Below are 14,940 nucleotides of genomic sequence, written 5' to 3'. Positions count from 1 at the left end.
ACAGGAAAAGGACAGGATGTTATTGAGATTGGCTTTGGTCCACAAGGGATACTGTGACCTAGCTGTAGGAGGTGAAACAGAATCAGCTCATCAGATTGTTCCACATTGCCACTTTCAACATTCCCGCACACAAACTGCTTCCTGTCACTTTGTGTCCAAAGGCATGCCTGCCAGTCCCTGTCACAGACTGAGCAGCACATCCCTGATACCAGCCAGCCCCTTGAGGGAGCCAAATGACATTCTGTAACATCTAAATTATCAGTATTTTTTTTTTATATAGATGGCAGCTATTTTTGCCATTACAGCAAATGCACAAAAATCATAGCGAAGTGGTTAGGATGATCTGAGGTGAAAAGACTGAGAGAATACATTCAATCTGAGTGCATCAGTGTAAATATGCCAAAGATAAAAGCATGACTTCACCTTGCCTTCATTCTAATACTACACTGCTATTCTAATGTCTACATTGGTTGATGCAAATTAACTCACTGATGACCAACCAATTTATTGAGTATGTGATGTAAAAGTACCACAAAATCTGATCCGATTGGTCTAATGCTTAGTTTCCATATATATTTGTCTGGTGTCCTTAATTCTGTCGTGTATAACAAACTAAAATATGCCCCATGAACACTATCAAAATTTAAAAGGAAATGTTTTTCTTAACCAATAGATGTGGAAATGAAAGAGGCTCATATAATTCTGTCTGATTTTTACATGAAATCGCATAAAATATGCACATATAGCACGACAGAGATAGAAATAGCAGGTTAGCTAATTTGAATCGAGTTAGCTTATTTTTGTGAAACACAGTCTCTCTGAAATCTGTGGGAAAATTTATAATCTTTTTTACATATTGAGGTGATTAACAGATCAAAAGTAAAAAAAGAGAGACTTCGAAGTACAGGAAGAGTAGGAATGAACAGGTTTCTGGATCCCTCACCTAGAGCTTTGTGGAACTGAGTCTGGAATTTTGGTGCAGGCATTATTGGTGCAAAATATTCAGATATAGAAAAGTACAATTTTATAAATGTGAAAGTCTGAATTTTGAAAACTAAGATATTTTTACACAGCATATACAGTATGTAGTTTAAATTGTGTTCATATCTTTGTTATTCTACTTTTTATGTTGTATTTTCTCAGTGTGGGCTCCTGCTTATGTATTCATAGTAGGTATTCAACTATTGTCAGTTGACAACAGATGCAAGGATCATATTTCCAACATGACATGCTTACATTATCATGAATTATATCTGGAAGCCCAAAGAAGACTTCCAGTTGAGACAATTCTTAATTTCAGTTGAAGGAACCTTTCACCTTTAGCAGCATTTCTGCCTTCTAATCATGGCTGACTGCAGTGGGCGTACAGTGATAGTTACCCTGGTTATCCTGCTTGATAGCTGCTTAATGCGCGTGCGCACTCTCTCTCTCTCTCTCTCTCTCTCTCTCTCTCACTCACACACACACACACACACACACACACACACATAAACACACACATGCACTATTCTTATTAGAACATGGCACTGACTTCCATTTATGTGGCTAGCCTAACCCATGCCATAATCCTAACCCTAACCAACTAACGTAACCTCAATATACACCTTAACTTTAACTTTAACCAGGAATTCATAAAATATGTGAGGACTAGGGGTCCTGAAAAGGTTAGTGTTTATACCAGAAAAGATCTTCCATTGGCAACAAAAACCAAGTACACACATACAAACATGTTACTTTTCTGGGTAGATTATTTAAATATTCCTGTTTTGTGTTCTGAATATTATGACATATATTCCAGTCAGTGCATACACATTAAATAGTGGGATATGCAGGGCTTTTCATGCAATATGATCAAGAGTACACAATACATGTCGCTATAAATTTTGTTTCCAAAATGAACTGGGAACTAGAAAAAGACGCATTAAAAAATTCGGGGGTTGTAGTGCTACATCTAATCCTGCCTGGATGAAGCCATAAATAGTCCCCAGCTGTATCCCATGGCGAGTGACAGTATTACAGCTCTGCTTGTGTTCCTCTTTGATCATTGGGCTAATAATCTTGACCTGGGATTGACATCGTCTGAGAGACAAAAGGCCAGTCACAAAGTGGAGTCTCCACAGCTCCAGTTCTAACACACCCCGCCTTGATCTGACATGCCTCCGGTCAATCTAAGCATAGATGCTAGGGAAGTTCACTTATGTGGCGGGCTGGCGTGAGATTTAAGAGCAGTCAAACAGAAAGCCAGACACAGTACGCTGCCAAATGGATTAAGCTCTGACTGCACACTCCCAGTCCCACCCTCTTCACCCGCCTTCCTCACTCTCTCTCTCTCTCCCTATTTAATCAACTTGCACCTTTTCCCAAGAGCACACGACTACATATAAACGCATACACTTACTAACAGCCACTGCTGTTAATGTATCATCTCCACATGCAGGACAGTTCACAGAGTGGCAGATATGAAGCTGACAGCAAAATTAAGAAAGAGGGAAAGACAGAGGAGAGACAGAAAGGATGGGAGGTAGGATGTGGGAGGCTAGTCCAGGGAGGAAAGAGGAGACAACAAGAGAAACGGAAAACACACAACTAGGACAGTGTTATGTAATTGCTCTCATCCTTATGCATGCATGCACATATAAACACATTCACTCATACACACTTCATGCTCCATCAGACTGACAGACTTACTTACCTCTCCTCTTCCCCTATCTCTCTCTCTCTCTGATAAACACACACTCATACACACACACACACACACACACACACACACACACTCACACACACACCTTCACAGCCCATCTGATTGCTGCAGGTTGTAGTGTAGAGGAGAGCAGAAGAGCATGGAGTTCTGCATTATTGAGCAGAAGCACAGAAACGTACAACCACAGTAAGACAGCCACACACTAACCTATAGACTATAGATATACTGCTCTACTGTCAGGGGCTGCGTTTACATTAGTGATTAAAGGTGGTGAATTTTCACATCACAACTACTTTTGGGCCAGCTATGTCCCACTTAATTCAGCCTGATCTTGCCTGATTCTGACATATAACATACAGCAATTCTTCAAAATGCTAGCATGTAAGAACTTTTGTGATTTCATCTCTTCAGCATATTCTACAATATTTACCAACAAGAATCATTTCGGGCTAATACTTCTAAACAAAGGTGAAGAGGGGGGATTATGCTGCTGCTGACAGGGGAGACAAATAATACCCGTCATTTATAGATGTTCAAAGTTAATGTTGCTGGGGAATAGCAGAGACACTCCAGCAACATGGTGATTAATTGGTTAACTACGCTATTCCCACAAAGAATGTGAATTTGATTTATAACCGACAATTTCTTGATCCTCTCCCCAGACAACCTGTATACTGCATAAACTTGCTCCTGAATGATAATTGTGATAATGATACTGATGGTGTGTCCCTCAGCCAGGACACAAGAGAAATATGTCACTTTAACAACCTAATCTGAAGTCTGATACCATTATTGCACAGACTTAAAGGCAGGGAATTGGTAAACAAGTCAATAAACAAACCAGTAAAATGGACAATCAGTCAGTCAGTCAATGCCTCATTCAGCCAGTCAGCCAGTCAGTAAACTTGGCCGTCAATCAGTATGTGAATGGGTCAGCCAATAAACCAGTTTGTAAGTTAGTAAACTAGTCAGTCAAAGTCTGCCACTAAACCAGTCAGTAAGTTATTCACCAAACTTATCAGTAAACCAGTAGGTCAGTCAGCCAGGGAACCCATCTATCTTTCAGGAAACCAATACTCATTCATTCAGTAAACTAGTCTGGCATTAAACCAGTCAGTAAGCCATGTCAGAAAACCAGTGGGTAATTCAGTTTGAAAACAGTCTTTCCTTCAGTCAGTCAGTCAGTCACTCTGTTGTAAAGGTGTCAGTAAAACAACAACAACAACAAACAGTTTCAGCCAACTCATTCATTCAGTCTGTAAACCAGTCTGTCAATCACTATGTAAATCAGTCAGGCAATATACCAGATTGTCAATCAGGAAACAAGTCAGTCAAAACTAGTCTGCCATTAAACTGGTCAATAGTAAACCAGCCAGTCAGGAAATCACTAAGTCATTCATTCAGTAAACTAGTCTGTCCATCAGTCTGCAAAAGGATTCAGTCTGTAAGTCAATCCATCAGTCAGTCAATCAGTTTGCAAAGAAGTCACTCAGTAAGTAAGTAATTAAGTAAGTAAGTAAGTCATTTCATTCTACATATTTGCAAAGAGAAACAACACCATGAATAATACATGATGTAATGGAAAATATGTCTCTGCACACAATCACAGAGAGGAAAGGCAGAAATGTTCCATTTACATTTTTCTCATTTTCTAGGCTTCTCAAAGTTTTTTCCCTCACTTGATATGAAGAAGAAAGATATGACAGATATAGTGGTTTGAAACTTAGTGGTCTCAAATGTGCATTATCATCTTAGTCCAACACGTGCATCGTGTGTGTGTGTGTGTGTGTGTGTGTGTGTGTGTGTGTGTGTGTGTGTGTGTGTGTGTGTGTTTCATAGTGCCTATGTCACTTCATTGTCATTTCCTGTTTTATTTTCTGGTTAGTGTTCTGTCTTCCTGTGTGCTCTCTTGTCTTGGTCTGCCTTTAGTTCCTGTTTTATTTTGAAGTTCAGATCTTGTCTTCCTGTGTGCTCCCTGCTGTGATTACCTTGTGTCTTGCCTCTGTTTGATTGCACCACCTGTGTGTCGTTTCCTCATGTATTTAACCTATGTGTTTCCCATTGTCTCTCGTTTGTTTATTGTCCCTGTGTTTGTCATGGTCATTCTCCATGTCCTGTCCCCTGCTCTCCTGTGGTTCCATAAATCCTTGGTCATCAGTTTTGCATTGAACTTCTTTTGATGGTACTTCGATTTAAGTGTGTCCAGGACATAGGCCTGTTGACCCTTTTAGCTGGTACTTTGTTTTTTCTTCCATTGGACTTTGAACTCCCTGTATTGCATTTGCCCTTTTGAAATAAATCTCTCTGCTTTTATTACAGAATAATGGCACATGCTTGTGTGTGTGTGTGTGTCTCTCTCTCTGTCTCTCTCTCTGTCTGTCTGTCTGTCTGTCTGTCTGTCTGTCTCTCTCTCTCTCTCTCTCTCTCTCTCTCTCATCACCCTCAGATATGTGAACGTCCCCCTTCCCACATTTCATTTGGTTCCCTCCACCTGACCTTGAATGGCAGCAGGAACTGTCAGCCCAGATCAGACACTTGCTGTTCACTCAGTTTCACACATGGACGCAGATAGTTCTTCGCCAGCCCACACACACTCACACAAAGAAATTAAATTGGATGTTTCAAAAACCTTGAGGTTCTCAAGCACTTTATTGTATGCAATTTTAAAAATAGAAGTTTCTTTCAAAAACACGAATTTCAATTTTTGGGGCAAATACGAAATAGAAAACTAAGATTCATTTTTCAAACTGAGGCCTTGCTACATACACAGGTGTTGTAATCTTGTTTTGACTGTCCATTCTATCTATTCACGAAATAGAATGAAAGAATGAATGGGCAACAAGGAAGGAATGGCATAATTATGTCGTATGCCACTGTCCTACAGTATGTCATTAGGATCAACATGGTTCCCCTCCCACGACCACAAGCTACAGGATTTTTTAATTGAATTTAGAGTTATTGTTGAAAATAACCTCTGTGGTGAAAAAAAATCTAACTTAACCGAGTCCAGTAACCATGGGCCATTATTCATTTTTAACAACAATTTGTCTGCTTAGTGAAGAAACTTACCACATGGAGAATCTTGTTCTCTGTCTCGTAAACAGTGCAATCCTGTGAAGAGTGAGGAGAAGAGAAAAATGAAAAATGAGACAGAACGACATCAATGTGAAAATCTGCACTACAGCTCCAATATCCTCAAAATACAATTAACACAATTTTTATTGGCACATCAATTCGACCAATTACTGCATCTATAAATGTTCCATTTTTCAACAATAAGAGAAGTCAGTTCCCACAGTTTGTCACTACAGTTAAAAAAATGAAAATGTTAAGGATCAGAAGTTTCATCTGCTGCATTGTTTGACCTATTAAACTCAGCTACTCATACAGCATACATGATTTTGATTTTGAGGAGAGCTCATGTGAATATTGTCAGCAGAGGGGAGCATGGTGCAGGTGGAGTTATGGTTTGGAGTGGGATTTTTTTATGGACATCAGACATAGTTGTAGATCCTCCAAGGGTACACGAGTGCAATTGGATCCTAGGATATGTTATGTATCTTTGTCCATGTTGTCACGTCAGTGTGTCAGTTCTTGGCCTCGTGTCACTAGGTTGCATAAACAGTTTCTGGAAAAACTAAAACAACCCCATTGTCCACTGGCCTACTGTTCACCTGTTACATCTCTTTATTTGGCATGTGGGATGTTCTGGATTGTTGTGTACACCAATGTGTTGCTCTCCCTAGAATATCAAACTCTTGTGAAAGAATATGACATTTGACAAGGCTGAATCAACCTTCACCTTAATCTTATGCAGAGTTGTGCTGAATTACAAAACACAAATGGTTTTAAACACACGAAGTGATCAGTATTGATCTTCTCCAATATACAATTTATGTTTTGGATTGAAAGACTTCTTTGAGTGTAGAAATGCTGGAACAGCAAACTTGGGAGTTCAAACAGATTCACATTGTGACTGAGTGGTTTCTATCTTCATGTTAATAAACCATTTTGAGTATGTAATAATGGAATATAAAAGAAAAATACATATTTTCAGTTCCACGTATAATGCTCAAGAATATGAGAGGACAAACAGTAAGGGACACAGATGATGATTTTTTTTCAGAGAAGAACATTAACAGTTGGCTATTTCATTTCTATCCTTCGTCATTGTGCACATGACCTGATAATTTAGACAGACTATGAACTACTGTAGTCCTACTCTGCTGCTTGCAGCATGATGTACCTCCCCAGGATTTAGAAACCTATCAACCACAGTATTTGAACATAACAGATTGTTATTTAACAATAGCTGATAGTTAATCTATTTCTGGGAGAGCAGCCCAGTGAATCCACCAGATGTGCATGGTAACAGCTAATTTATCTCTTTAATGCACTAGCATGTGCTGCACTGCCACCTTTGTCTGCCTCTCGATACCCTGGCAGACACATGTTCATGGGCCAACTGTGGACCTACAGTGGCCCCCTCTGCTGGCTTCTCCTCCGGCACTTGTAAGAGGGGATGGGTGTTATCTGCTCAGCTACAGGACTCACTCTGGGCACACATACAAACACATGCTAAGCAGGGTCTTACAGGGAGGACATGGATGAAGTCCAGGGGAGCAGCCCTAGTTTCTGTCCAAACAATAAGACAGTATGAGAATGTGCACAGGCACTTCCAACTCTATATATAAATAAGTGCGCTCAGAGAGCGCAGATCTGCCAAGGTCCTGGACACACCACGTGTATTATTTACACATTATGAGCCACTGTTAGTTTTACATATCTATGTTAGGGTATACTATGTCAGGGCCAACTGATACACCACTGGGCAGCATGGTGGTACAGTGGTCAGCACTGTCCCCCACAGCAAGAGGTTCTGGGTTTGAGCACCAACTCGAGCACGGGATCTTTCTGTGTGAGTCTCCATGTTCTACCTGTGCCTGCCTGGGTTCTCTCTGGTACTCCAGCTTCCTCCCACAGTCCAAAGACATCAAGAGGGGACGAGGCTGATTGATACTCTAAATTGACTGTAGGTGTGACTGTGAGTGTGAATGGTTGTCTGTCTCTATGTGTTGGTCCTGTGATGGACTGGCGACCTGTCCAGGGTGAACCCTGCTGATGGATGGATACACCACTGAGATGAACATGAGAGACAAGATGCCAGGATAAAATGAAGGAATTTTGATTTTTTTGTTTATTAGACCAATTGAACTGGCATCATGACATTTCTTAAGGTCGAAAATCAAATAATACAATTACTTTTAGGGAACTGACACCATTGTCAAGCATTATCAAGCTATGTGGTGTGTTGACTTCACATCACCTGACATTGAAGTTTGTTTTTACTCCACTCTTAAAAAGTGACCCTCCATCCCAAAAAGCACATTTTACATTTCAAGTATTCACAAATAAGAGCCCTGAACTCACAGACATATCGTCCATCCACATTGCGTCTTTTTAACTCCAGAATGTAGAAGGAGACATACACATTTAGCTTAAAGCTAACGGAACCCAATGGCCACAAACTAACAACAGCAAAACTATCCAAACACATCTTTGCACAAACTCTTCAGCAGAAAACTGCACTCTCCAGTAGAATCCTACTTTTTACCTAGTAGTTTGCTCAATAATCTACAAAATTTAGGTGTGAGCTTCAGCATATTCCTGATTTGGCACTTGTGCTTAAAAAAGCAGCGAGAGGCAAAAACAGAACCTAAAACCTGAAGCTGAAAGAAATTTAAAGATGAAATAGGTTGAACCCTTTGAAAACGCAAGTTTCTCTAAAGAGGTGAGAATTTCAATATTTGAAATGTTTGTGTGGAAGAAATGATTATTTTCAATAAGGTAAGAGAACCAAGGCTAGGGCAGAAAAAAATGCTTACATACAGATTGAAACTGTGGAACTTGAAGCTGAAATCACTTGAAGAATGGTTGAAGTATGAAGGGGAAAGGAGAGGGAAGACAGAAAGGTGGAAGAGAGGGAAGCCTTGTTATTATCATTTGTGGCACCTGTGTTGTTGCCATGGTGACTGGGATCCATTCCTGGGAGACTGTCCTACCACTAAAAACTCAAGTCCCATCGACAAAATTATATGACAAAAGCCCTTGAAGTCTTCAGCAAAGACAACAATCTTTTATATGAGAAAGTAGTGTGATAAAGGCCCAATTCCATGGCACTCAATGGAGCTTTGGCTAATCATGCAATAACAATATATAAGCAGTGGTGAAAACATGCCAACCATCATCATCTCAGAGAGAAAATAGTAATAAAATAAGCTATATTATGACCTCAGTTATCCTCTATTGGCTGTCGTAATTATGACCATGTTCATTTCTGGTTTCAACATACAGCACATTTCGAATTTTCTTTTTTTGTGTTTGTTTGACTTATCACTGATTGGAGTCAGAGATGTTTCCTGGCTCTTCCTAAAGTGTGAGGCCTAACCTGACTGATTTAATATTCAATTTTCAGGTAAGTAACCAGAAAAGGGATTTTGGAAAAGCTGCAGGTTATTGGTGTCCAGTAAAATATCCTTTAAGAATCCCGTGGTCATTAAAGAGGATCTGGATTTCCTTTTTACAGTTTTTTAGGAGGGTTTAAGAAATTTGTGGTGTTCTCGAGGTGTTTTAGTATGTTGTAATTTGCCAGTTAGAAGCTCTAGGGGTTATCAAGGATGTTCATTGGGATGTGGTGTTCTTTCAGGAGGCTCATAGGTTGTTCTAATTTTGCTTTTAGTTTCCCCTAAGTTGTAGAGGTTATTAAGTGGCTTCCTTAACACTCAAAGGAACACTACCTTGAGAAAACTCCTTAAATATTGAGGAGGTTCTGTGGTTCACTTCTTCTTCTTGTTACTTGGTTAAATCTTCTGTTAAACCTTTGGGCAATAAAGAAGTCTTGATTGTTCTGGTATGGGTAGAGAGAAAGTTGTAGGGTTGGTAGTCCTAGTGTTCTGGAAGTTCTTTGGACCAACTGCATTTTTGCATGAAGTTGTTCTTTTGTATTACATTAAATTCCAGGAGTGAAAAAAAGAAGTTCATCTCCAGGGAGTATTCGATGGAATCCTGAAATTTGTTAGGAAAGTATCGAAACCGATGGACAACAAGATGGAAAAAAGTTCTTTGGATATGCGGGACTAGAATTAGCACCAAGGGGCTCCCTGGCACCATTACAGTACAGTTGCCAAGCACATCCAGTGGTTCTCCTGGTAACCAGTCCCCCCTTCTTGCTGTGGCTTGTACCAGCAAAATGATTTAAATTTATGGACAATTCAGTAGTCCTGTTTCACAACAGATAAAACAAACAAAAAAAATCTCCCAAGCCATTACTGAGATATTGTGAACAAGTGAGGTGACAGTGACCTTGACATGTAGTGACATTGATCCAACCTAATTATAACCCTGACCCCAAATGTGCTGCAAAGCCCACATTCATTGGAGCTAGCTAACAGTCAGCCTGCAGCTCTGCAATTCATGCAATGAGGACTGAAGGTTATCTATTGGCTTGACAACAATATGGACAATAAGCATATTTCCCAAAAGTCTAGGTAGGTATGTTCCCTTAAAATCTGAGCCTCTGAAGTTGTTTACTTGTCTCGCTTGGAGAAACAAATATGAGTATTTCTGCTAAGAAAGTTACATTGTGTGACATAAAATAAATTTGCCTATATTCTGGAAAAATATTATGTATGAAGAGTGAAGTTAGTTGCTGTGAAATCAAACTCATGTGAAACTTTTGCTGTCAACATCACAGATGCTCTTGTCGTGTATATTGCCCTGTCCATGGTCAATGATTTGAGATGAGTTTTATCAAATGTCAGTACTCAGTGTATGGCAAAGTTCTACTGAAATCTTACAGTATGTTTTGCAGTGCCATCTTTATAAAAGCATTAATGGTGAATGTCAGTATATGACAACTTTGTTAAATTTATGTTTGTACTGCAGGGAAACTTGTGACAGTCACCCATATACAAAGAAAAATATACTGAAGAATGTTGTTCAAATAACAGACGACATCTGTGGATAAATACAAATAAAATCCAAAGTAACTTTATGTGTAATGGCGTAAGTTCTCAGTTGTGTACAAGTACTCAAATGCAAGTACTCGTACACTACTCATTTTGGAAAGAGTGCTATTGATGCACCCCTATAATTTCTTAATGTTAACAAAAGGATTCACTCCAAAAAATACAAGTGAACACGGTATCATGGTGTATGTACATGATGAGTGGAGCCAGGGGGGAAGGAACACAGGAAATGAAGGGAAGAGAGACCCCCTGTTTCATCTCCATCAGGGCCTCAAGTGGGGATGAGGTATGACAGTGGGTCAATGAGCACAATGCCATCGGCTGTCACAGAGAGCAACTCCGCCCACCAGCCATGCTGCACACAACCTGTGGCTGAGGGCATATATTCCACTCCTGTCAGATCTATCGAAATGAGATAGAGACATGAGTGGAATGCACTGCTGCCCTCCCAATTCAAATCACAATGTAAGTATGAGGCTGCAGTTCTTATATGTGTGATGGATTGTGTGTTGCATGCATCACATATGTGTGTGTTTGTGTGTGTGTGTGTGTGTAGTACCTGCTGTACAATAGTTGTTAATTCTAGGCAGAGCTGCACAATGTTGTTCTTCAATAATGAATACTCTGTCACACTTGCAAATGGAGACCTAAAATGAAGGAAAAACATTATTTTTAACTCTATATCAGGGGTCTCAACGTCTCGACTCAGGGGCCAGAGATGGCCCACCCCACAATTTTATACAGCTACAGAGAAGTTCTGCAGGTTCTGTCATTTTTAACGATCTTATTCAAAGTAATTGTTGTGGTAGTAGAAGTAGAATTCAATTCCTACATTAAAAAATACAAAACAATTAATGATAAATGAAGATCATTTCAGTGGAAAAATCAGTCACTGCAAAAAAAACAATCATCAACCTCCATCCATGTTACATTTCACTTGTGGATAAATACAAGTCGAATCAAGCCGGTGGAAAGAAAACTTTTGGGACGCTAATGTTATATTTTGGGTTCATTCTTAGTTCTAAGGTAATATTTTGGTACTCAGTCTTAGATCTAGAATAATGTTACCATTTGGTGTTTGTTCTTATTTCTAAGCTCGTGTTATTTTTCGTGTTAATTCTTTGTTCAAAGCAAACTTAATATTTTGGTTTTAGTTCTACTGTTTGTCAGCAGAACTCTTTCAAAGGCCAATAAAATTGAATATTTGAAGTGGATTTTTTTTTTATCAGAATACCTAAAGTGGCCACTTGTGACAAGACTAGACGATGAGCAGCCCAAACCTATTTGTATTTTGACACCCCTCATACAAAATAATACATTTTAGCCCTTAAAATAATGATGTATTACTATATGAATTGAATCGTATAGTATTTAATTTTCCCTGGGTTGCTATTGGCGGCGTGTTGTTGACATATGAAATCAAGCTTTTTTGCCTCTAAATGAATGTTTAACAAGCAATATGATCACTCTATTTCATTACTGAGTTTGGGAAGTGTTTGTAATTGCTGTTTTTATTTTGGGTTTTTTTCATATATTTGCCAGCTTTTAAAAGCTGCAAGTGTGCAGTGAGCAAGAAAAATAAAAGCCCTCCCCTGCTCCTCACCAAGCTCTGAAGCAACTAATAAAGACAAACAACAATATTTGATTTTGTATCATTGTTCCAGGAGGCTGGGGGGTGCACTAAAGCTCAATATTGCTTCCTTTTATGTGTTCTCAAGTTCAGACGGTTCCATCAGCAGATATGAGCTCCAGATAACAAAAAGTGTGCGCTTGTATTCTTCATCCTTCTATGAAAGATGTTACTTGAGGAGAACTGGATGACTTCTCTGGAAAATTGACCAGTCCCAGTGGGATTGTAAACTATGCTGTGTTTCCTACCAACAAACTCCATCAACTTTACATAGCAGGTGTCTTCACTGAAACAGTAATTATAACAATAGTTCAGTATTTTTGAAAAAAAGGCTCATTCTGTTCCTTGCTGAGGAGAACAATGGCACTTTCCTATCGGTCCTCAACAGAAGCACAAAGGAAGAGCTAATTTGGCTCCGTCTAAAGGTAAAAAAAAAAAAAAAAAATGAAGAAGCCAGTGGTTGCCTGGCAACGTTGTAGTAAAAAGATACCAGGAAGTAACTGAAAAATGGAAGAAATAAACCTGTACATACATTATCCCCATGCAATTTTAGAATTTTAATACACATCCGACTAAGAATAAGTGAGTTGATTGAGGTGATGGTAGAAATTTTTACTTTTGCACAAATCCAAATTTGTTGTTAATCCCTGATTTTAGTCTATTTGTGAAACTAAACAGCTGTTGCTTGTAGCTTTATATTGAACAACATGAGTAGCAGTGTTGCTTTGAAGCTCTCAGAATTGTCTTTGTCCCAAACATTCAACACAATGGAGAAGTCAACATTTTTATCATCAAAATATTTGCAAATGCAGAGTCCCCATTTAGGCTGGGTAAGATTTAAAATATGAACTTTTTCCATGAAACAGAGGCATGTGTGGGCAATAGTCATCAGTACTGTCTTAAAAATTTTGTGATGGTCATTTCATGATGATGACATTGCTCACTGTGCCCCAAAAATTGGAACAAATTCTCATTATACCTGTCGAGCCAGGCAAGTAGGTTTTTTGCTGCACCAATCAAATCCACCACCGAGGTGAGGAAATCATTGGGCAGCCTCCGGGAAGCTCTTCCATCATAGTGTCCACCCCTCCGCCTGCCAAGGATGAAGTTCTGAAGGTTCTTGGCGGAAGCGTTGAGCTTGTGTGACAGAGTCCGGAGGTTCTCGGTCTCCAGGCCATAGTTCTAGAGGGACAAAGAAGAGATTTGAATTAGGAGACAAATTAACATGAGGGAAATCAAGATATTCATTCACTGAAGTGTCTGCATGAATGCGACGACACTGTAAAGCTCTTTGAGTTAATTGGATACACTAAATTGGCCGTGGGTGTGTCTGTGGCTGAGAGCAAATGGTTGTCTGTCTATGTGTGTTGACCCTGTGATGGACTGGCAACCTGTCCAGGGTATATGCCCCCTCTCCCCAATGTGAGCTGGGATAGGATCCAGCCCCCCACGACCCTGCACGGATAAGCGGTACAGAAAATGGATGGATAGATGGATGGATTCCCTTACATTTGCAGTAAGTTTTATAGGTATTATTATCTGTTTTAATTAAAAAATAGAATTAATTGAATTAGAGGAACAGTCACTGACAAACAGAAATTCTCTAAATCCTTCATTCTTGGCAAATATTTGTCAAATAGCCCATCACTGCACTGTACTGTAACCCTTTCAAATAAACACACAAACATACGCATGCACACACACAAAACACACACACAGACCCACTGAGCCATATTGTGCACAGCGTCCCAAGGCACCTCGAGTCATGTCCTGCCTGACGGAGAATGATTCCTGCTGACACAAAGGCAACACATACACACATGCATGCATGCACCGCACACTCATGGACTCACACACACACGCACGCATGCATGCACGCACGCACACACTCACATACATCTTCCTTGTATAGTCAGATGCACAGGCTAGACGTATCTATTCCCCCTCTGCCTCTAGATCTATTTTATACAGTCACGACCGCAGTAACTACAAAGGAGAGAGGGTTTCACAGTGACAGTGGGGAGAGAGAGAGAGAGAGAGAGAGAGAGAGAGAGAGAGAGAGAGAGAGAGAGAGAGCACCCAGCTATGCATCTTGTTGAAACTGGGTCATGTATACAGCAAATTCTGTTTAATCCGTGCATGAATGTAGATGTATACATGAACTTGGAGCTCACATGTTTGCACAGCTGTAATTAGGCTGTCCTATAATTCCATCTAAAGCTGCATACTGCTCTCCGGGGGGGACGGAGTGCTGAGACGAATGTGAGGAAGAAGGCCTGTCTGAATTTGTGTGTGTGTGTGTGTGTGTGTGTGTGTGTGTGTGTGTGTGTGTGTGTGTGTGTGTGTGTGTGTGGACAAGAGAAATTATTTGAGCAGTGTGCATATGATAGTCTGTGTGTGTCAAATCAATACAGTAAGAGGACAATGCCATTAGAGCAAATCCCCCTCACCCATGTCGATGTGGTTGCCATGGCAGCCATGTGTGGAATGGCCTCTTGTCTATAATGATATTTTTCACTATCTACAAACATTATTTGTGAAATTTTTGGGGGGGGGGGGGTTACCCTCCTAATGTCTCCTTA

At 39.9% G+C, this 14,940-nt stretch overlaps 1 protein-coding gene across 3 annotated transcripts in view; it reads right to left on the bottom strand.

Annotated features, from left to right (window-relative positions):
- LOC147250775 (connector enhancer of kinase suppressor of ras 2) overlaps positions 1 to 14,940 on the bottom strand; it is an 80,885-nt gene that overhangs the window by 39,143 nt on the left and 26,802 nt on the right. For all 3 annotated transcript variants that reach the window (XM_086223038.1, XM_086223040.1, XM_086223039.1), the window contains exons 3-5: positions 13,338 to 13,540; positions 11,288 to 11,375; positions 5,771 to 5,812 (exon numbers count right to left, since the gene is read on the bottom strand). In XM_086223038.1, the coding sequence (XP_086079164.1) occupies positions 5,771 to 5,812; positions 11,288 to 11,375; positions 13,338 to 13,540 (333 nt within the window). The remainder of the gene's footprint in view (positions 1 to 5,770; positions 5,813 to 11,287; positions 11,376 to 13,337; positions 13,541 to 14,940) is intronic.

The sequence above is a fragment of the Aulostomus chinensis genome, chromosome 13, assembly GCF_037954235.1.
Source record: "Aulostomus chinensis isolate RoL2024-O1b breed Wild chromosome 13, RoL_Achi_v1.0, whole genome shotgun sequence".
In the NCBI taxonomy this organism is placed as follows: Eukaryota; Metazoa; Chordata; class Actinopteri; order Syngnathiformes; family Aulostomidae; genus Aulostomus; species Aulostomus chinensis.
The sequence above is the reverse complement of the archived record's forward strand: the minus strand, read 5'-3'. Positions and strand labels throughout refer to the sequence as shown.